Consider the following 22,874-nt stretch of genomic DNA (forward strand, 5'->3'; position numbering starts at 1 on the left):
AAAAAAAACTAAGTGGTTTTATAGTTTAGTTATTGAGACTGTTTTCTAAAGGAACAAACAGCTGTAGAAAGATCTTGGAATAACTTAAATATTAAACTGTTTAACGTTTTCAACTGTATTTGCATTACATTGGTTTAAGATGATATGTTAAAGTGGAACAACTTCAAAGTTTTAGCAAATTTCATCAATCGCATAGCTCTTAGTTTTGCCTCGTGTGATGCAGGTGACACTGTCAGAAACGCTGAAGTTACTTGTGACAGTTAACACAGTGTTGAAAGTAAACCTCTTTTTGCTTTTTAGTTTGTAGAAGAGAATTTAAAATTGAATTAAAAATACTTTCTACATGCATTCCCCACTTTCTTCCCACACATAGTTTATAGTACACGAAGCTAAAAATTCAAAGGCAAGTCATATGAGGACAACAGTGTTTATAGGAGATGACTTTTGATTTCTGTTTTGTAGTTTGTTTCACCCTGTTCATACCACTTGTTCTTTCTGTGATGATAATGTTTCAGAATCTTTCATTACTTTCATTAAGGTACTATATTTGCATAACCTGCAGAGTGTAAAATGCATTTTTTGTTTTGTTTGTTTGTTTTTTTTACTGCCAGGCTTTATAGTTTGTGCTAAGGTTAAATGCATCATTTTATTGAGACTTTGAAATTCTTGTAAATGTGTATGAAATTAATTTGTTATGGTCGCTGTCTCACTCGGAAATGCAAATACATGTTAAATAGAAAGCAGACTTCTCTTAATCCCATTGGGGGACCATGTGAGTATTGCTTTTCTTTCACAGAACCAGTGTTTTTGCATGCTTCTAGGAGTACATCCTGGCGGTATCCCCATCTCCTTTTTCTTCCTCATTTGACCCTTTGTCTCTGAGCAATTACACATCCATCTAGACCCTTCACAACCTGCTCAAAGCAATTGGGCTTTGCTTCACCAGAGCTGTCTGGTACTTGGGAGTGTTTACATGGATAGGTCTGACAAAACTAATGTGTGGCTGGCTCTTGGGAGAACTGAGGATGTGCAGAGAAGGTGCTAAGAACTAACCTCACACTGGGATGTTGTACAGAACCCGACCTTTAAGCACGGCTCATGTCCAGACTTTGCTTACAGCATGTATTTTGGGAGATTTGGGAAATACTTGTTCAGTACAATTGTTGTAAGAAATATTATTTGGCACCACTTGCAAATAGCTTCTCTTTCTGGGGTGGGGTGGGAGTGGAAATGTGAAAGCCTTAGAAAAAATTCCCTCTTGCCTTATGTGACCCAGCAATGGTGATCTTGTCCTGGGTTTTTCTGGGGTGGGGATTAAGAAAAGTGCTGATCTTACTTTTAGTCCTCTAAGAAAGGTATAAGTACTTTTATTGATTAGAATATCTCAGACCAAATGATCTGAGTTTCAAGATAAACCTTTGCATTGAGGAAACGATCATTTTGTATTACATCAAATGCTTTTGTCTGATGCAGAGGCTGTACTTGGTATTGCTTTGCTGTATAGCCTCCGTTTCTTACTGGCAGAGAGAGCTGATATGCCATGCAGTTGTCATAATTTCCTCAATATAAGTAAATGAAACCAGCAAAAACTCTTCATTAATACAGGTTTGGCTATGCCAGAGTGATGTCCATGTGTGTTTGGTTATTGCTATTAGTGATGTCCATGTGCGTTTTTCATGTTTCAAGGTGGAGGTGTGCCAGCAAGACTCAGTAGTGTATGTCTGTGTTTAACTGCTGATTTATGTTCATTGGTGGTGGAAACTTTTTTCAGACAATACCTCTGTTTCTTCCTGTGCTACTAGCTTTCATTTTAAAGTCATTCAAAGATACAAAGGCCTTCTGTATGGGGGGGATTCCTAAGCATTTGAGTTTAAAACATTGCTATCTAGTTAAGACTGTTTTTAAAAGGTCTTGAACACTGATACTGAATCTTAATCTTCTGTTGGCCGTTTCAACATTGAAATTGGTCGGATGAACTGATTTATGTTACTTATCTCTTCAACCTGGGTGCTTGGATTCACAGTTCTTGTTCAGTTTATCAGGGGAGTGGGTTACCATAAAGAGGGCTGTGCTGGGTTTAGCCAAGCATGATGCCTATGGTGGTGTCCACAGTTAGGTACCATGTGCTTATACTTGTTCCATAAGCAGATCTTCAGTGGTGCTTCCTCTAATATGCCTTATTTTCCAGTGGTTTGCAGTTCAGGGATTTCTACAGCCATAAATTATATCTGTCTTTCTGTGGACTCTTACTTCCATAAGCTTGTGTCTGCTTTTTTAGCCAATTTATGGTAGTGTCCTCTTTTTTCTCGTTTCACCAGTGGTTATCATCATTAATTTTGGTACTCAGGCTAGCAATGTTCAGGCTGCAAACGCCATCCTCCCTGAGGCATAGACACCATCTGTCTGCTGCAGGGACATTGACCTTTGGCAGAAGGTGAAACAGAAAGTCAAGGACTTGAAGCTCTTGAGCTGCTTCATCTGGGTAATTGTGTACTGGACAAGAGCTTTGAATCCTGAGTGGGCTTGGTGCCTGACTCCTTAGCACTGGGAAGGCATGCAAAAGAATCCTTTCTGAAAATGCACTCAGGACAGGATTACACCCATGAGTATGACTGATCTACTGAAGTTGTTGCCAGAGGCAGCAGTAGTAATGACATGTGATTATTTGCTTTCATTAGGTGACTTTTTGTTTTGTTTGTTTAGCCAGTTTCCAGAAAGTTAAAGGTGATGTGTCTATTCCAAATAGTACACAAAGCCACTTAATGTGTTAGAGTGACAGTAATCAAACCCTGTGTTTGCACAGGTTCCATCACAGTCCTCCTAAAAGCTTGTTATTAAATAATAGAAGCATAGGGATTGGGATGTGTACATGAAGTCCTTTGCCTAAGCAATTGGCAGCTGAAAGCCCATGGTTCAAGTTCTACCGAAGGCTTTGTAGGCTTTGAACTTTGTTTGCTCTCCTTTTTGACTGCTCTGTTGCTGTATTTTCATAGAATTATAGGATGATTTGGGTTGGAAGGGGCCTCAAAGATGATCTAGTTCCAAACCCCTTGCTGTGAACAGGAACACCTTCCACTAAACCAGGTTGCTCAAAGCCCTGTCCAACCTGGCCTGGAACACTTCTAGGGATGGGGCATCCACAGCTTTTCTGGGCAATCTGTTCCTGTGCTTCACCACCCTCATAGTGAAGAATGGCTTCTGTATATGTAATCTAAATATACTGTCTTTCAGTTTAAAACTTTTACTCCTTATCCTCTCAGTGCACTTTTTGATAAAGTCCCTCCCCTTTTTGCTTGTTAGCCTCCTTTAGATACTGGAAGGCTGCTGTAAGGTATTTCTGAAGCCTTCTCTTCTCTAGACTAAACAACCTCAACTCTCTCAGCCTGTCTTAATGGGAGAGATGTTCCAGTCCCCAAATCATCTTTATGGCCCTCCTCTGGACCTGTTCCAACAGGTCCACCTACTTCTTATGTTGGGTACCCCAGAACTGGATGCAGGACTGCAGGTGGAGTCTCACAAGAGCAGAGTATCTTCTCCAGTTTTTGTCACACTTTTGGGAGTGGATCTTTCTGTATTGAAGTGTTCAGAAGTATTCAGTGGGCTCACACTCTTGGTGATCAGTGGCTTGCTTGATTGCATAAATACCTGGTTTAATGCATTCCAGATATTTATCCTCTAACTGCCAAACAGAATTTATGTACTTTCAGAGCAGTTAATCGAAAGGGCTTCAACTTTGGAGACTAATTAATGACTAAGCCAGGGAAGGAAATCAGAGTTTAATTAGAACATAGGATTAGCAGTGCCTCAACCTACTGCTGTTCTGATCAAATGACAAAAGAAAATGTTTTCCAGCAGCCATAAGAAGGGACCAGTCATAGTACTTTACTCCAATTTGTCTTTTAATTTTTCTCCATTAAGGTGTCTCACTGAACACACAAGAATAAGACACCTTTATGGCTCTGTTTCTTGCCTCAAGAGAAAGAATACTCATTTCATCATGGACAAAGTGCTCAAAGCTTTGCTTAGCATCATATTTTTCTGAACGGAAGTTCCCCCTTCCCCAGTGGTGTGATATTCCTTGGCCAGCAAAGGAATGTGACTGGGAAAGGAAATAATTTATCTGAAGAATTGGACTTGCCTTTTATTTGATTTTCCTCACTAGAGCTGGATGACAGTACCAAACACTTAACACACTTCGGGTTGGTCATGTGAAGCTAAGAGCAGGCAAAGTTACAGTGATCATTTCTGTAGTGAACTTGGTGGATTATTTTATGGATAGAAATGAGACTATTTGGTGTAGTTTGTGCTAATAAATATTTTGGATTTGAATTCTTTGGTTACTCTGTTCATTCTTTTTGCTTGCTTCTCCTTCATCTTTAGAGCACCATTACACCACGTGAATTTTAGGGGCTTCCTTTAAACCTTCTAAGTTTCAAGTTTCATCTTGGTAATTACAAAGGTTAATAGGCTGAGGTGAATAATTTACAGGCATCAGTGACTGATCCTTGACAAAATAATGGAATAGCTAATGAAGCTCAGACTTAGACTGTCTGGAAACAAAATAAGCAATTTATGCTTTTTTAAACTTTATTTGCCTATTTGATTTCTGTAGAGACTGAACTTAAGTTTCTTGCCGAGATTGGTATGCAACAGTTCCCTCTGCTTCTGTCTTCCAACTGTTGTGTGCCCAGGAATTTGTAAAGGTAACATGACTTGTTATGAATTTTGATTGTGAAGAATTGAAATGTACTAGTCAGTTGTTATAAGCTGGCCACAGAAGAGTGTAGATTTCTAGTACGTAGTCTGTTAAGTGACTTTCCACTAAACCACATTCCTAAGTGCCACATCCACATGCCATTTGAACACCTACAGAGATGGTGATTTCACCACCTTTCCGGGCAGCCCGTTCTGATGCTTGACTGCCCTTTCAGTGAAGAAATTTTTCCTAGCATCCTATCTAAACCTCCCCTGGCACAGCTTAAGTGACAGTGTTATGGCTTTGTAAAGGCATTTCTTTCTTGTTCTCCTTTTTTAATTTCTGAGTTAATTAGCATTGGAAAGTTTGTTTTTTATTACCTTCCATAGATGAAATACCAATTGTATTTTTTTTTTTGTCTTAAGACTAGATTTCTAGATACTATCAGAGGTTTGAGACAATCAAACCTAGGAAACTAACACCTTAATTTTGCATAACTTAACTGCTCAAGTTGCTGTGTTATTATTGTCTTCCACACTGGACTGCTAAGAAAGACGTAAATTCCATTTGTTTTTAAATGACTCTAGTCTGCACACTGCTGTCACTGAAATTCCACCTATATGGTCTGTATCAGGAGATACTTGGTTAACTTCCTTTCAGAAACATTTAATTAGCATTTGTGTAATTTTAAAAATATATTAATAGCGTACAGTTTTTTGAAATCTGTTTAATGATTAATCCCTGTTCACAAGGAAAGTAGGATACTCTGATAATGCTTGTGTTCCAGTCTTTTTTTTCCCCCTGCGTTACTGGTCCAAATTTTTATATTAACTAGTGGAAATTCAATCCAGTATTCATAAAGCTACTTTTGTGTCATAAAGCTAATTAAGCAGCTAGAGGTTCTGTGAAAATCAGGAGGCCCTGAATGCAATGCCTTCACTAAAGAATAATTTTTAAAAAAAAGTATAGACGTCTTTCCTACTGCCTGATGGATGGCGAGTCAGCATATGCATGTGAAGGACAATCTGGTGCATACCAGATTGTAGCCTGTTACCTGTGTGCTGGGATGGGGTGGGAGCTTGGAGTGAGGGGCCAGAGAAGTGGTGGGGAGGCACTAGAGGGGCATCCACTAAAAGCCAAGCATTCTTAATCTTCTCATTAGGAAATTGGAGCATGTAGTAATATGTAGGAGCCAGGTATAACTAATCTGTGTCTCAGGAATTGGCTTCTATTTGTGATAAGCTCTTGCCGTAAAGAGTTTTAGAGCACGAATTATGATAGTCTGTAGGAGCCTGGGTAAAAGAGAGGCAGCTCTGAGGGGATGGATCAGGAAAGGTTTTAATATTTGGAGTGAAAAGACAGGGAATGAGGAAGGTTTGGAGTTGCAGCCTTTGGGCTTTTGGAAAAGGAGAATTGGAAAACCTCTGGCTGAACGGAGTTGGAATATGGAATATTCTGCTCTCTCTGGAATATGAGAGAGCAGAAAAAGTCCACGTTGTGGATAACTGCAGAGTGCTACTATCTTTACTCTCCTGTCACAGAGAACAAAATAACATTGTCTTTTGTACTGTGAACATTGTTTCCTGAAGATGTTCAAACAAGGTTGCTTGTGATGTCTGCCTGATTTGAAACTCTGCCATAACTAGCAGAGAGAGCTACTCACATATATACAGTTTATGGCTTGGCTTCCTTCTCTGTCCAAGCACTATTGCTTACTTGGGCCTGAGCAGGGTCTTTGACATCTGTTGTCTCTGCTTCCTTCTGGTATTCAGATGGGCTTTTTGTGCAGGTGGCTCCTCTGTTATGCAGGAGATTATACTAGATGATCACAGTGATCCCTCTGACCTTATATCCTGTGAATCACCTCCACAAGTGCAAGTGAGCCTAATAACAGTTCTAATTTGGGCAGAGAAAAAAGAGCAGATGGCTAACACTAGCTTGTGGAAAGTGATTCAGTTTTCTTTGTAACCGCTTAGAAATTCAAAAATGTAATCTGTGCTTGTAACAAAACTAGCTGTAGTAAAGCTAGTGTGTGATTTTGTGTTCATAAATTTATTCTATCTCTTTCTCTTTCTCAAGTGCCTTACTGTTTGTGTGCTTAGAAACATTTTAATTGCCGGATTTTGGGCAGGAGTTACCTGCCTCTCCTCTCTCTCTCTCTCCTCTCTCTCCTCCCCATCATAGTGGTTGGGATTTCAGGGAGATGACAACGGCATTGTCGTTTTCTTGTGGGTGAAGTTTATCCTTTGATATCTATGGGGCACATGTCCAATCCACTCTCCATCATCACAGAGGTATTTGTGATACCCTCATTTCAGGTGGTTTTGGTTTTGTGTGGTTCCTCCTCCCCCAGTGTACTTGCTGATAGCTGAAACCCTTTGTTTTAACCAAAGATTTTGACAGAAAATTTTTCAGGCTCTAACCTTGGTAGGTGATCATGGGCAGTTTGTGAAATATGTGCTCAAATGTATTTGTATTGTATGTGAAAACTTCACAGGACTGTCTTGCACTGGGAGCTGGTGCTGTTTGGTTTGACCTAGAGTTAGAGAGCCTTTGCAAGCTGTTGGAGTGAAATGTGGGGTTGCTGGGCCCTGTTGGCCTTCTGGAGCAGCCCTGTGTAGGTGTTGGGACACTGCCTCCAACTCTTGGATTTACATTGTCATCGCATGAAAACAACAGGGTCACTGACTGACCAGCGTGGGCCATCAGGCTCAGTGTTTGGTGTCACAGCATTATTTTGGTCTCCTGAGAGCTTCTAGTTATCTTTCCTTTGCTTTTAATCATCATTCCAATGTGCTGAGACTGGCAGTGTGGCGTGTTAGGTTGCTTTTGTTGGGAGGTATGTAAACAGCTATTTTAATATTCTTTCAGCTGTGAGGATGCCTTCCTCTAAGTTATCAGTTGCTGGGGGATTTTTTTGTTGTGAAGTAAATACAATTTAGCTTAGACTCACAGCACATTTCAGTGTGCTCAGAACCAGAGCATGGTCCTTGTTACTTGTCTGTGTTGTTTTGTTTTTGGTGGTGTCTGCTGTTGGGAAACACCAGGGAGTGAGGTCCAGGGGTCTTTTTTTTTTTTTTTTTTTGTAATGGGTCTATTTCATAGTTTGTTCTATACAGAGAATTCATAATTTGGGCAGCTGCATTTTGTGTGGCATTTGCTGTAGGCAGGCATTGTTACTTTTTTTGTTAGAGACACTATTAAGATAACTGTGGCTTGCCCAATTGCTGAAGCTTGGAGAGAGAAGGAATGAGGGAAAGCTTTGTGCGCAACACTGATTGCAGAATTTAAAATTGCAGTGCAAAGGTGAAAGTTTGCAAGGAAATTACTTGTTGCTGGAGCTCTTTGGTGTTGCAAGAGAAGAGGGAATCTACAGAACTATCTTAACTTTTGTTTTCTGTTTCTCTCCTTCCCCCCCCCCCCCCCCAAAAAAAAAAGCCTAACCCAATGCAAAACTGCAGGGCTGCTGATAAAGATTTTGTGTTGATGAAGTCAGGGCCTGGTAGTCCAAATGAGCATCAGAGGTTCTGTGAGCTCAGTGGTCACAAACTCTGGTGCTTTGTGTCTTGCTTGGCTTTTTGCCTCTTGCTATCAGGGATAAAAACCACACTGGTTTCCATCCTCAAATTTTAGATACTTATTTTGTGTCTTTTGATAGGTGGATTAGTCAGAGGGAGTTTGGCAAAAATATAGTCGCTTTCAAAATGCTTTTTCTGTCCAGAAATACAAAACTTTATCCCTCTTTTTGTTACTGTTGGCAGGTTTGCATGTGTGCTAGTCCTGGGTGGGACAGTATCTACAACAGATACTCCTGATTGCCTGAAGACATAGGCAAAGGGATGATTCTAACTTCATTACATTCCAAGTGTCTTGATTGAAACCCACAGGCTAATTCCTTCTTTTATTTCTAAATTCCTTTGCTGAAAACCTAAATAATGAGGTGGGGAAGACAAATTTAAGTCTTAAAATATGAGATGACCCTTGTTAACCTTTGCTGAAGTGGTTGGGAAATTTCTGCACTTTATTTGCCAATCCAGTCTGTATGCTTCTCCAGGGCATTTTCATTATAGTGCTGTTCTGCCAGCTGTTTTGAGTGTGATAACTTTTGTCTTTCAAAAGCTAAATAACACTGCTCTGTCATGTAAGCATATAGTGCATTTTGGGGAAATAAGAAAACTGTCTTTCAGTATGAAAAAAAAGTTGAGTAAAGGACAAACCATAATGCAGTGAGGCTTTTGTTTTTACCTCTACTTTTAGATCACTTAGATTCCTTTTTGCTTGCAAACATGATATTCACAAGGTAATAGATTAGACTTGAACTGTGTTTTCAAGGTGCCCCAAATGAAATTAAGGGACAATGTTGTGAGTGGAAGAGGTATGTAAGGCTGCAGAAGCGACTGTTGGGGGCGACTGAATGCCAGAACACAGACTGGGCATCTGATTGCAAGAGCTGGTTGTTTTGAGCGTACTCCAGTTGTGTGGACATACATCATGCTGTATAACAGAAGAAGGCTTCAACAACAAGCATCCGGGATAGGAAGCTTTCCTTCTCTCCCTTGTCATCACAGGAGTTTCATTTTGTGTGTGTATGATTAGGTTTGTTTTTATTTCCTCTTAAAGGAACAAACTGTCCTGACATTGTCCATTACAAGTCCATTAAGTGACCGGAGGGCAGGCAGAGCCATGTTGGCCAGAGGAAACAGTCGGTAGGTAATGAAGCAGAATTTGGCCCTGTGTCAGTCCTTGGCTTTTATTGTCAGGCTGTGGCAGTGTGAAAGGAAACAAATGTTTTAGCAACTTGGTGAATTTGTTTCTCACTGGGCTATAACTTGGTGACATTTTTAATGTCTTGTGTGAGAAGTTGACTGGCTGTAGTACAATGTGTTTTGCTGAATGGTGATATTGTTTTTTTCACTGAATGTGGCTAATTTGTTATCCGAATCATAATGTCAGCCTCCAGGGGTTAGTTTGACAGACTCATAGGAATCTAAAGAAAATTACTTTGAGGGATAAAATAACTTGTCACTGTTATTAACAAAGCACCAGCATTTCAGTTGCAATTTTTTTTGCAGGGATTTATAGCAGAAAGCTCAACACAACCCTAGCTATAATGGCCAATTACAAAAATCCTGGTTTCAGAGGCTTTTATAAAGCAAACATGAAAACAGAGCCTGACTGGGCAAGTGTTCTCTGTGTGTTTTATAACTGACAAGGACATTTTGGGAAAATGGGAATTGTGGGGATTCTGATTCCTTGCTTAACTGAAATAGAAATGATGCTTTAATACTGAAGAGGTAGTTAGGGTATATGCATTCATATTCTTTCTTTCACTGAGTCTTTCATCAAGACTAAGTAGTTTGTGTTTATTGGATATGTTTCTTGATGGGGTTTTTTCCTTCCCCTTCCCAAGAAACCCTCTTTTTGAAAAGAGAGAAAAGAGGCTGGATTTGTAGTAAATGCACCATGGTAATGCAGCACACAAAGCAGGAGCACTTACATGAACTGGACCTGAGGTGTTGGGGGAGCAGGTGTAGGAGCAAGGCCCCCTCATGTTGTCCTGGGAGATAAAGCTGGTGTAATGCTGAAAAGAGCTGTTGCCTTCTGCTGTGAGTGTGCTCATGAAGGGGTTGGGTGTGTAGAGTTGGGTGTGTAGAGCTCCAACAGCACAGGATTTATAAATCCTTAACCCTTTTCATAACCGTTCCTTTTACAGTCATACAACTATTTTTGGCCTCTGTGTTTTGCCTTTATTGCGTTAAGGAGTAATACTGTTAAAAGACTGTGACACCTCAACCTTTGGTGTTACTCTTTGTTTTCACTGAAGCTTAAGGAAGGAAGAAGTAGATGGAGCCTTAGGAAAACATCCTGGTACTACATAGGTGTGTACTTGGGGGTGTTGACAGAAAAGGGACAGACAGAGGTTACTGAATGATATTTAAAAGGGAGAAGTATGTTTAAGTCTCAATACGTTCAATACAAATAGTATTTGCAATTAATGGAAACTGAAAACATTATCAAGAATTGGACAGAGTCTGGGATTGAGTTTTGTACAAAGCTAGATTTTTTTGGTCCAACAGTGGCAGTTAATGATCTAGTCCATTCCTGTCTCTTTAAAGAAAAAAGAAACCCCAAACTTGAAGGGAAAAAAATAGAGTAAATATGTTCATATGTGTATTTGGAATTTTCATCTTGACTCTTTCAGTCTCCTGTGAGATGGATAGTTAGGATTTACCGGAAAGTTATTTCGTTCTGTCTGTCTTTGATACAAGGAGCTCTATTTCACTGAGGGAAGACAGCAGGGTTAATGAGATCTCTTAGGTAATTATATTCACCCAGAACAACACTTTGAGTTTCAACCACCTGTTTTAAGAATGGCTTGCAGTGTGTGCAAAATAGCTCTCTTGAAGCTCTTTCAGAAAAATCTTTTTCTGCGTTGGTCTATCTTTAATGCCTGGTTGAGCTTGAGGTATGACTCAGGAGTCGGCTGTGTTGGGTCAGCTTTAGCTGCCAAAGAAGAGAGGCATAGAAGGGTGAAACAAGGGCTGCTGGCTTAGGGCACCGTTTGACGTGCCCTAAGCAAGTTTTTCAGCTGTAGCCTAAAAGGAGCCCAGACCTGACGTTTTATTCTAGATTGTTATGGACAATTTCATAAAGCTCAGGTCTGACCAATGTGACTTCTCTTGTCTGGACTGAGCTGTAGCTGCTATTCTTTCTTCATGCACATGAAATAGAAAACACCTGGTAATTGTTTTCACAGATTTATGGCTAGATATATTAGACATGAATACATGAATAGCATGAGTGTCAGATGCATGTTAGGCCAGAAATGAGAGAATTTGAAGTCATCTATCTAAGAAATCTTCTGGTTGTATTCTATGATTTTTTTAAAATATTTTTTTACACTTTAAAAAAAATCTGGATTTTGTAGGTAAAACTTCAATGTATAAATCTCAACTTCTGCTGAAGTATATTATCTTTAAAGTGGTGCCTTTTAATTGTAAATTATAAATTGTAAATTTTCATGATTTCATGAAGTAGAATGTTTGAATGTCAGCTTTTTCTCTGGCTTCACCCTAGTGCAGGGACAGTTAGTCTGAACACCATGGCAGTGTGCTGCTTTGAGGTGTGGAGCTTGGAAAAATTGATACCAGCTGCCACCAAGAGGTTCTGCAAGAGAGCATTCCAGGCAGCAGTGTGCTGTGGGCACACAAAGTGTGTCTCTCTGGACTGGTCTGTCAAAAAGCTGGGGGAGTCTTGAAGGTCTCTTGGAGACTATGATCTGAGTTGCAGCTGAATTTGCTTGGTAGAAGGCACTACCTGTCTTGGCTGTGGTTTTGGATTTGGAGTTTGAAGCCTTTGAAAGCTGCATGTATTTTTCTTCTTGGCTACAGCAAGCAGAAGTAAAAATCCATAGTGGATGAACTTCCTTTCCCTAGTCGGGTTGTCAGCAGCTGAGTCATTGTCATTTAAGTGCAGGTGCATAATCTCACCTTTAGCAGTGCTCAGTGCAATTTACCCAAGATGTGTCCCGTGATATGGACAGAGCTCTGCTGGAGGTGACTCATCCTGGTTTAGTGGGACAGACTCTGTAAAATTGCGGGTTACTCCTAAATGGCTTCTTTAAACAACCTGGGAAGCTACCTTCTCTCTGCACAGCTAGAGGCCACTGCTCCTCCCTCTGCTTTGAACTGCAGGACTTGTCCTTCCTCCTTTCCTGCTGGGTCCTTCTGGCTGTCTCCCAGATCCTAGGTGGTGGTACTTTGGTGTCACACCAGTAGGGGCATCTGAAAGTAAAGGCTGCTGAGCCCTTCTCACACTTTAGCTGAACTTGTCTGTGACTGATCACAACATGGTTCTGAACCCAGGTGCAAAGCCAGGCTGAGGGTGGATGAGGCTGCAAGTGCTTCAAGGGTGGTTCCAGCAGCTCAGCTACCACTGGGCTGTGTGCTAAAGGAGGCTGTTATCTGCATCAGAAGCTTGAATAAGGGCCTTGGCATCTTTTGGAGTAATGCATCTAGGGAAAAAGGTGTTGACAAAGTCTCTTAATTAAAAGCCCGTGGTTTCATAGGTTGCTTTTCACCAGATGGGAAGCTTGTGAATTTTATGCATCAGAATCCTGCCTGGGAGGTGAGGTGAGGCTGAATCTAATGCAAAGGAGCTGCTGTGGTTGCTAGCAAGGGCAAAACATTTGTGTGACTCTGCAAGTACCAGTGTTTTGTAGAAGTTCGAACAGCTTTATTGACAGATTAGGCAGAAAATCCTTCAGGATAGTGCTTGATATGACCTGTTTTGAATAATCTAGGATTAAGAAGAATGCATTTTCACTCATTGTTTTCTTTTTATTCTCTTTCTTCAGATGAACACAATGATGTACAGAAAAAGACCTTTACAAAATGGATAAATGCTCGGTTTTCCAAGGTAATGTTGATTTGGAAGTACTGCTTTATTTTGTTTGATTTACTTTTTAGAACAGTATTGCTCTTTTTAGAATACTCCTGTTAAAATGTGTAATGAAAATAGGTAAAATACTGTAATGTTTGTTCTCTCAGCTTCCCCATGCACATAAATATTTGATACTATGTCCTAAGAAAAAATGAAAGATTCTATTTCTTAATATGTTAGTATAGTTCTTTGCATGAACATGTCTGGTTTTTTTCTTCTCTGTACAGTTTATTTCTACATGCAGTTTTCAGAGTGCATTACAGCAGATTTTGATCCTTAATCACTGTGTGTACTCTGTGTTGCTGAGTCAGCTTTACTCATTCTGCAAACCTCCAGTTGAAGCCACCTGGTCTTGCTACTGCAGTCTTGACTGAAATTTTGTATAATTACTTGCTCATTTTGAATTTTCCTTGGCTCTCATGCTCTATGTTTCTTGTTTGAATTTTCTTTATTGATTTGAAACTTACTGAGGATCTTTTGTGCTTTAGGATGAGAAAGGAAGTGATGTTTGCTTTAGGATGATATTTAAAGCCTGCTTTTTACACTGTTCTGCTGGTAGGGAAAAATGACACTTTGCCCAGGAGCACAGTTGCTATGGGAAGTTTTTCTGCTTCATAGTTTGAATGTGTGAAGGAACATGGGATATTAAGGAAAACTCATGTTTTTTTGCTAGCCAGCATGGTGCTGCAAGTGGGGTAACTACTAGTTTGCATGCTGTTAATGAAAAGGGTCATGCATGTGAAATGCCAAAAGCAGATATAAACATAGAAGGAAGGGTGTGTATGTCTGGGATTGGTTTGTTTTTCTTTACAAATAAAGCAGTGACAGTGCTTTATCAGTGAATGATTGCCTCTGGAGCGCTGCCCTTCTGAAGTTCTTGATCAGCAGCGTAAGGCATTTTTACCGTCCTTCCCTTCCTGTGGAACAGGACAGTGGGCAATGTAAGGATTGTGGCCTTGGTTGATTCCCTTTGGCTTAGGTTTGTTTTGGTTGAAATCTGATATCCTGCACTCTTCATCCAATGCATTCTTGGCTACTTTGCTCTTCAGGGAAGGAGTGCGTATGGGTAACTGATTTCTCTACATTCGGCTTTTGACTGCTGCCCAGAGGAAAGGTGATCCTGCAGGAGGAACACTAGGCAGGGCAGGATCACGTCAGGAGAGAAAATGTGGTGAGAAAGAAAGGACTGTTTATAGAGACATATCCTGGCATAAAGATGGCATGACTACGGAAATGAAAGTGATACTGAGAATGTGCTAGGTGACTTGTTAGTATGTGCTGTGGAAGTTGTACTGAAGTAGGTAAAATTGTTTTTCGTCTTTGTTTGTACACCTATGGATATATTTTATAGTGTCTTTGCCTTTTGTACCATCCTTATTCAGACACATCCTGTTTAGCTCCTGGATTTCCCTGACACAGGGTATGGTCATTGGATTTGAAGGCACTCTCTAACTTGGTAACTCTGTAACTTCATGGCCCATTAAACCAACTGAAGCTATGAAAGCCATGCTAAAAAGACTCCTATAAAAGGACATACTCCTGACATCCAATTCAAACTTAAGCATGGCTACTTTGCCATGACAAGATGCAGGTTTATGAAAATTGGCATGTTCAAATTGCTGGTGTTAAGTAGAAATCTCATGTATGAAAGTCTAGTTTCAACTGTACCTTGAAGATGTAAAGGGACTGATTTCAATCTTGTTGAAGTTTTTGTATTTACCAAGTCAGTTGGGTTGATTAAAATTCCTTTTCTGTGAACTAGATTAATTCAGCTGCTTAGTAGGATAGAGAGATCTTAGAGGCTGGGTGAATGAAGTCTGACTTACATTGCAGAAAACAAAATGGTAACTGAGCTATTTTGTGTGGAATTGCAGATTTCACTCCAAGAATTTTACTTGTCCTTCGGTGTTAATTATGTTGTACTTGCCCTTCATTTAGACACACAAATAAAAAGTAATCCACTGAGCCTCTGTAAACTGTTTTGACATACAAAAATTCTAGAATTGCTAAATTTGGTTTAAATCAATTCAGTAGGGTTTTACAAGGGATCCAGAAAGAGAGCAGTGCTTTTCCCTTTTCTCATCAGAGAATAGGTATCTAAAGTATCTCAAGTGTGCTGTGAGGTGCCTATATGTGCTTTGGGACTCTATTCAGTGAGATGAGTTCTTGCTGTAGTTTGCATTACAGTAACTTGTGTTTGTGCTCTTCATTTAAACTGTGCTAGAACAATGCATTCTGTTTGCATGTATTGTTTGAAATGAAGGCACAAACATTTAAAGTGAATTGAGTCTTAAGGTCAATAAATGTACTCAGCCAAGGCTCAGTCCTCAGTGTAGAAATATTTACCTTAGCAGAGCTGTGCACACTACAACTCACAAGCCCGTGATGGTTACATAGTGAGGATTATTTTTTTAAATTAAAGGGAATAAAAATTTTTAGATAAATAGTCTGTTACTTCCCCCAGTAGGGAAGTTGAAGTTTGCATTCAAATATTGATGCAGAACATTTCAGCATACATTTGTAAAGCCATGTGATGTTTTTACTTATTGTACTTTTTCCCATTACTCTGTCCAGTCTAATTTCAAGAGTCAGATTTAGGTGTTTCCCTGTGGTATAGCCTTACCAATTAAGTCATTTAGCTGTATGGATAGCTAATATATGCTCTTCCCACTGTAAAATTTTCTGTGCCTTTATTCCTTTATATATTAATCTTCATTAATACTTAGCAGTTTGTATGTATTAATGGTTATATTGTCAGAACACCTTTTTGCAATGCAAGAGTACTATTTTGTCAGAGTGGTTTACAGTGACTCTGTATAAATAATAAAGAGAATAAGGGTAAATATCAGAAGTGGCTACTAATTTTGAGTGCTCACCCTGAGCCACTGGCTAAATTGTCCCAGAGGATTTGGCGTTTCTGTCGTATTTTGATATAAAACAGAGTTCTTGAGTCTTACGAAGGGATTCAGAGCATTCATTTCTTCTGCAAACTCAAGCAAACCATCTAAAATATCTAGCTGGTTTTTAGATGGAGCTTGATCAGCATAGAAAAGGGACTTCAAGAAGATGATGTCTGTGTCAGCAAGGACTGGACTTAATGATCTAAGGAAGTCTCTTAGTCTGGCACACAGTTAGTGATTGCACATAAAATTGCTTTAAATGATTCTGATTAGACACAAGGGAACTCTTGGCTAAAAGTAGAGTTTGAATTCAAGTCCACAGGATAACTTAGTGCTTCTTTAACCATTTGTTACTTGTTTCACATAGCTAAAGGGAGAGTGAACAGAGATTTTATTATCAACCCTAGTTTTTCAAATGTCTGAATAGTTTCAGTCTGTATCTCTTTGCACAGCATATCAACAGGCCTGGGACTCTTAGTTACATCTCTCAGATCTGACTCTTCAGCTCATAACTGCATAGCATCATGGCTGGATACTCACACTTGCAACTCTAGATGGTTTCTAGAAACTTGATAGGGATGTTGAGGAATTCAGGAGTCTTCTGTCCCACTTTAGAACTCTGCAAGGGCAATTTTTTTTCTGCCCTGCTTTCATTCTTTACTCCTACTTTCTGACCCTGTTTTTGGTTTGTGGGTTAGTTTCTTTTTTTTCTCTTTGTTTTTTTTCCCCCTCCTTTCACCTACTTACTATTACACCCTCTTGTGTCAGAAAGCTTGCCTGCCTGGCAATTGTGGGAAATCTGGAGCTTTGATTGCTCTGTTTATTTCATTCCCACTTCTACCTTTGTCACTTAGTTCCTTTCCCAGCAAGACCCAGTTTTTCTTTTTAAAGCTACAGACCTTCTCTGGTTGTCCTTCCTTTCCCCTTTACAGGATTTGATGCTTGTGTGATCAGTCCTATTTTTGCATCTCCATTTTCTCAGCAGTACTAACCTTGCCCTCTCTTTTCCTCCTTGCAGGATTCAGTCTTTGCTTGATTTCGTTTTCCCATTTTCCAAGGTGGTACTTTGCCAAGTTTGCCTTCAGATTGTTTCCTTTCCTCTTCTGCTATTCCTGAACTTGGCAGATGTAACACAGAGTCATCACAAGAAACATGATGCCCTAAGTCTTAATTTAGACCCACAGAGTCAGGTCTGTCATAGCCTGTCGGAGCTTAGTGCTGTCACTCACTGGAGACTGTTCACAGATCAGTGTGGGCAAACTGTTTTCCCCAAAGAATGGTTTCTTCATTACGTTTGTGAAGTTTTTCCACAGGGATGGCAAAAAAGCTTTATTTCTAGGAAGGTTGCGTTCTGCGAAAAGAACATAAAACCCCAGAGATGTTTGCGGTGTTCAGTGAAAATGACACTGGATTTCCCTGCCCCTCAGTTAAAAGTCTTGAGTAAGGATAGCTGTTAAATGGAGCCAGCTGGGACATTGCTCCGAGATGTCAGGAACTGCATTCTAAGCTCTTGCATGCCTGGGTGCTGGGCCTCCCTTCCCTTTCTGTGATGTGGTCCCATCTCTTTCCAATCCGAGCTCTAAATTTCATTCTTCCAATATACAGCAGCCTTATACAGTCTTACTAGAGCATTTACAGTGTTCTTACTGCGTGTATTTCCATCGTTCTGTTCTTCCAGGTCCTGTCCTAGGGCCCTGACTGCTTTGGCCAGCACTGACAGGGCTTGGAGCCAGGAAATGCTAGTGTGGATGAATCCAGACATCCCATGCTTCTACAGTATCTTAAACTCTCTCCTGCTTTGTGGTCTTCCAAAAACGCTTCAGGTCAGGGTTAAATGGGAAGGAAAAGTCTGAAAGCATTTTTGGAGCAGACTCCATGCTTTATGGCTGAGCTCCAGGTTAGCCTGGGAGAAGGTAAATGCTCATTACTGGGGCTCCTGTGCATTGCCTCTCCTGTGCTCTGGTATGTCCCCTCCCCTGGAAAGACACTGAGTAAAGATAAGATAGGGCAGTAGGGGAGAGCTGAGTTGTACTGGGAGTGCTTTGGGTTGCTGTGACTTTATATGAATGTTAAAACCAAAACAGTCCCTCCCTCATTATAGCAAGTCATTTGTTAACTGCAAAATCTTGTCTAACTTTCCAGAGGTGTGCTGAATAGATGTTTTCCACCATTTTTGCTCCTTAATTTTCATCTTTTCTCTAAGGGTTGTTTTCTCATAATAGTAAATGTCAGACCCAATACTCGTGAAGACATTTTGCTGCTCCACTGCTGACTCTTAGCAAATGTGATAAATCTTTTTAAAGACGAACTCATACCTACCCAAGATAATTAATTTCGCATGACCCAAGATACTTGATGCCAAAGACATTTCAGAAGTGATTTTCTGGGGGGAAAGGAGAGTTATGGAGTTCAATGTATTAGTCATGCAAAAAAAGAGATCAAAAAGATTGATTAGGCAATTTTATCTGTCCAAGGAGACATCACCTAAGATGGTCTGCAGTCCTTTCTCCTGTACAGTTTTTGTGGTGCAAGCAAGGAAATACTTGACGACTGGCAAAATATTCCCTAGTCTAATTGCTCCTGATGTTTTTCACTGCTGAACTAAACTGTAAAGTGTAACTTCACTCAAAGATAGTCAAAGCTTAAAAATAACAACCTGGGTGGAAAAGAGGAACAACCTGGATGGAAAAGAACTAGTATTTGTATTATGAGCTGGCCTTGAAAAATCCCATTTTTAGTCTACTTTTTTTCTTAACTGGGTTGCTTGGTCTCTCTCTGTAAGAGGCCAAACAGGATGTGAACTAACCAAGAAGTGAGAAAATAAATTTTTTCTTCTCTAATCGGTTATGAGTTTTGGTAAGGATGACTACTTTCTAGCATAAAAGCAGTAATACATAGCAGTTGATGATCTCTCCCAGAGTTAGCCACAGAATGAGAATTGCCAGTTTTCTGCCCTCCTCTCAACTGCTGCTGTCTTCTGCTTTAAGAACAGAGTAGGGGCAGCATCTTCCTTGCTGGACTTCGAAGCTCGGTATAGTAATCTGGACTGTAATTACTGCTGACTTTGGTTAGTGCTCTGGGTTTGGGGTAGAGTTTGAATCTGATTTGTGGGCTTGATTACTATCCCAGTTGTTGGAGAGTTTGTGTGACCTTCTCAGGCACTAGAGCTGAACCTGTTAAAGGCACTGAAGCAAATCTATACCTTTACCTGTTAATTGTTAATGAGAACAATAGTCAACCTGGTCAGCAGGATTTTTTTTTTTAAGGGAACCAAGTTATAATCTAGATTGAAAAGGTATAAATAAAAGGATAACCTTCCAATCCTATGGGAGAAATAACTGACTGTCCTAGTATGGTCCTAGCTGCTCCTGCTGGTAATAATACATAATGAGGCTTAATTGCAAGCTGAGGTCAGTACTGTTACATTAAATGTGTTATAATAATGTAAGCTTATGTAAATGCATTTAGTAAATACACTGGGGAGAAAAAAATCCGCAGCATTGCTGATGCCTTGTGGTTGTTTTGCTTGCTTGCTATGTCTAATATTTGCATTGATATGTTTACCCTCCGTCATGTTAGCAGTCAAGTCTTTTAGGGGTTCTGTGGATTGAACTATCTTTAGCTTTTTAGCTTTGCTGCTCCTTAAACTCATGTCTGTCACCTATCAGAATCAAAATTTCCAACATATCTCAGTAATGAGTCTTACTTCTCCCTGACATCCCGTTAGTCTAGGGTTTTAAATAACTATTTAGTTCCTTGTAACTATTTTGTTTTTAAGCACCAGTAGTGATGTTTAATTTGGTCTATAAGGTGTTTTCCTCTTATGATTGTAACTTTTTTTTTACTTGGTATTTGAATTCATTGCTTTGGTACTAGTGTCTTGTAGAGATGCCATAACTCCTTAGGCATATTCAGCGTGGAGTAGAGCACACTCAATGAAATGTACGTCACAGCATAGCTAGTATTTATGTATGCTGTCCTGTAACTCCTGCCTGTCAGTGAAAGGAGAATGGAAAAAAAGGATCACATTTTAATAAAAATATGTCTGTAAACAAAGACTATAGTCTTAAATTAGAAATTGGCAAGATTATTTGTTGACATAGTTGTTTACTTTTTGCAGTGACCTTTTTGCTTATTGATTTGTTTCCCACGTTGAGTTCCCATGTACTGACCTCATGATGTAGAAGCACTTGACATGTTTCTTATTCTGTTTTGGTCATGATAAAGTGTAATTCTTGCTCCTTGTGTTGTTTAACTAAGTAGGACATTGCCATTAATTCCCTGTGAATGTACTTGAACATTGCGAATAGTTCGTGTTCTAGTTTAAGAGCCCAACCTGTTCAATATTTATCCCTTCTTGAGAAAAAGAGGAAAGGGTTCTTTGCAGCTCTACTACTATTTTGACCTATTTACTGGGCATCTTAATAGATGTTAAAAATAGTCATATGCGGGTTAAAAACAATTAACTAGAGACACCTCTGAACTTCATAGAAGTGACATTTGAAGATCAGAAGAATCTGATGGAAAATCAATATGTACTGCTTCCCATGTCTTTTCAGGGTATTTTGGTGTTTCTGAGGTGGCAGATGATATAAATGGCAACTAGGGCTTTTTCCAGCACTGATTTGAGCAGCTGGAACTCATCTGCTGCATTCCTTCTGTGGCTGGTGGAGGTTGTATGTGTGGTTTTATGAAATGTGTTACTTTCCTGGTGACAGCCAGTGTGCATTACTGTGAAACTGAGAGAACCTTTCCTCCTGGTTTTAATATTGTCACTAGGAGGTCTGAATCAGTATCACTGAGGAGGATGTGAAATAGAGGCGGCTTATCTCTTGCTCCCAAATATGTTTGACATTCATTTATTGGAAAGGTTAGGTTAATAATGTACTTTCAATAATTATTGATTTAAAGCCCATGTAAATTATCTGCTGTAAGTAATTACAATATAAGAAAACTGCATGTTTCTAGTTAAACAAGTAGGTAGACATTAAAATTCTTTAATGATTGCCTTTGCATGTCATGTTCAAGAACAATATACAAAGAACATGAATAGCCGATGTTTTAAAAAAACAATGTTTGTTTTACTGAGAATTTGTGACTCCCTTTTTCTCTATAACTTGCCTCAGTTTGATACAGTTCCCCATTGGTAATAAAGGGATAATTAAGAATGTTCTACTGTAGAATATATTCCAGAACAATTGCTGCCTTGCAGCTGTGTGTGGCTTTAGTAGAACAAACTGTAAATGCTGATGGCTGGTCTTTCTGCTATCAGCAGCATTGGATGACTCTTAAAAAATCTGGTCTGGATTTTGTTTATATCTTCCTCCATTTCCTGGGAACAATTTCTGACAAGGAGAAGGAATGATTTTTGCATATTGGCTGGCCTGGATGACCCTTCTTTGTGAGTAATTCTAGATGCACACAAGGAAGTGTGAGTCACCCTCTTAAACCTGATCCAGGTAGCGGAGCTGAAAGCTGGCCAAGGGGTATGTGAGGGCTGCTGCTGCTGCTGCTGCGAGGAGATCACTGTGTGTGGTATCTCCTTCCCAAATAGTGCTGGTATCTTGCTGGAACATGAAAAGCTGATGCCTGAGATAACTGGTCTTGCCACATATGGCTAGCATCTGGTCTCCACCTGAAAGGTCATTAATAAACCATTGCTGCCTTGTGAGATGAATCAACAGAAAAAGTGATTTCTGCTGTGGATAACTAGCAGAAGTTCTTTGTCTCTTCTCTCTCTTCCTTGTATTAGCACAAAAGCTGGCACCAAAATATTTGTTGAAATAAATGTAATGTGGTGGATTGGATCTGGTTCTGATCCTTTGTGTCTGCCCTGTGGTGCATAACAGATGTGTCACCATGCAAAGTTCAGAGGAGCGCAAGCAGGCCTAGCCCCAGCTTACATATGGTTTTATTTCGTTACTTTCCTTTCTGTTGCTCTGCCTTCTTTTCCCTTTCCTCTTTCCCTTTCTTATTCCCTCTTCCTCTTTCCCTTATGCCAGCCCTGTTAAATGAATCAACTCCTTTCCTGCTATCAGTGCCAATGTAAAGCATTGGGGAACCAACATGACCTCTTTCGAAGTTATGTCTGTTAATTGTGTTCTTTTGTGTGTTTTATCAAGCCCTTGTGTCTACTACAGTAACTGTGTGCAGCTCTGCTGGCAAAGCCTGCTTGAGCAGGGGGAGGGATTGGCCAGTGTTTTGTGTTCTGTGGTTTTTGTTTTTTTTTTTTTTTTTTTTTTTTTTTTTGCTGTCGCAGCAAACATAAGCAAAGCTGAGAAAAACTACCTTCTGTTAAGTGATAGAAATGTTCAGTGAGGAGGATGTGTTTTACACCCTGAACTGCTACAGCTCTGCTGGTATGTGGTGTGTCCCTGCCTGTCCTTTATACTATCTTTGTAATATAAACTGGACTCTATTTTGTCTTTGAGAAAGGACCCATTATCTGCCTTGTATTTGTACAGTGCTTAGCACAGTGTAGGCTGCTCCTTAAGTACTTACCAACAAAACCGTGACTAGCCATTTGCCCTTGTGAAGTGCTTGGTATGGTTTGTCACTGTCATTGTTATAAGACAAATACTTAAATTTCTTGATTCATTATGCTCAGTGATGGACTGCTTCTCCTTACAGGATACTGACAGGGGCTGAACTACTTAGTACTTGTGTAGTCTTTAAGTATCTAGAAAGTGAATAAAATGTCAGTTCTGAAAAGGAGAAGTTTAGATTGTCTTAGTGTACTGCATACTAGGCAGGACTCTACAGAGAGGAAGAAATACATGTGCTTTTGACATACTGCAGATTGTATATTTATTTGTGTGTGTGTGTGTGTGTGTGTG

At 39.8% G+C, this 22,874-nt stretch overlaps 1 protein-coding gene across 1 annotated transcript in view; it reads left to right on the forward strand.

The window, feature by feature from the left end:
- UTRN (utrophin) overlaps positions 1 to 22,874 on the forward strand; it is a 365,977-nt gene that overhangs the window by 43,817 nt on the left and 299,286 nt on the right. Inside the window, exon 3 of the mRNA XM_039382610.1 lies at positions 13,053 to 13,114. Coding sequence (XP_039238544.1) covers positions 13,053 to 13,114 — 62 coding nt within the window. The remainder of the gene's footprint in view (positions 1 to 13,052; positions 13,115 to 22,874) is intronic.

This window comes from Pipra filicauda, unplaced genomic scaffold (assembly GCF_003945595.2).
Source record: "Pipra filicauda isolate LSUMZ 115617 unplaced genomic scaffold, ASM394559v2 scaffold277_size1012519_pilon, whole genome shotgun sequence".
Classification (NCBI taxonomy): Eukaryota; Metazoa; Chordata; class Aves; order Passeriformes; family Pipridae; genus Pipra; species Pipra filicauda.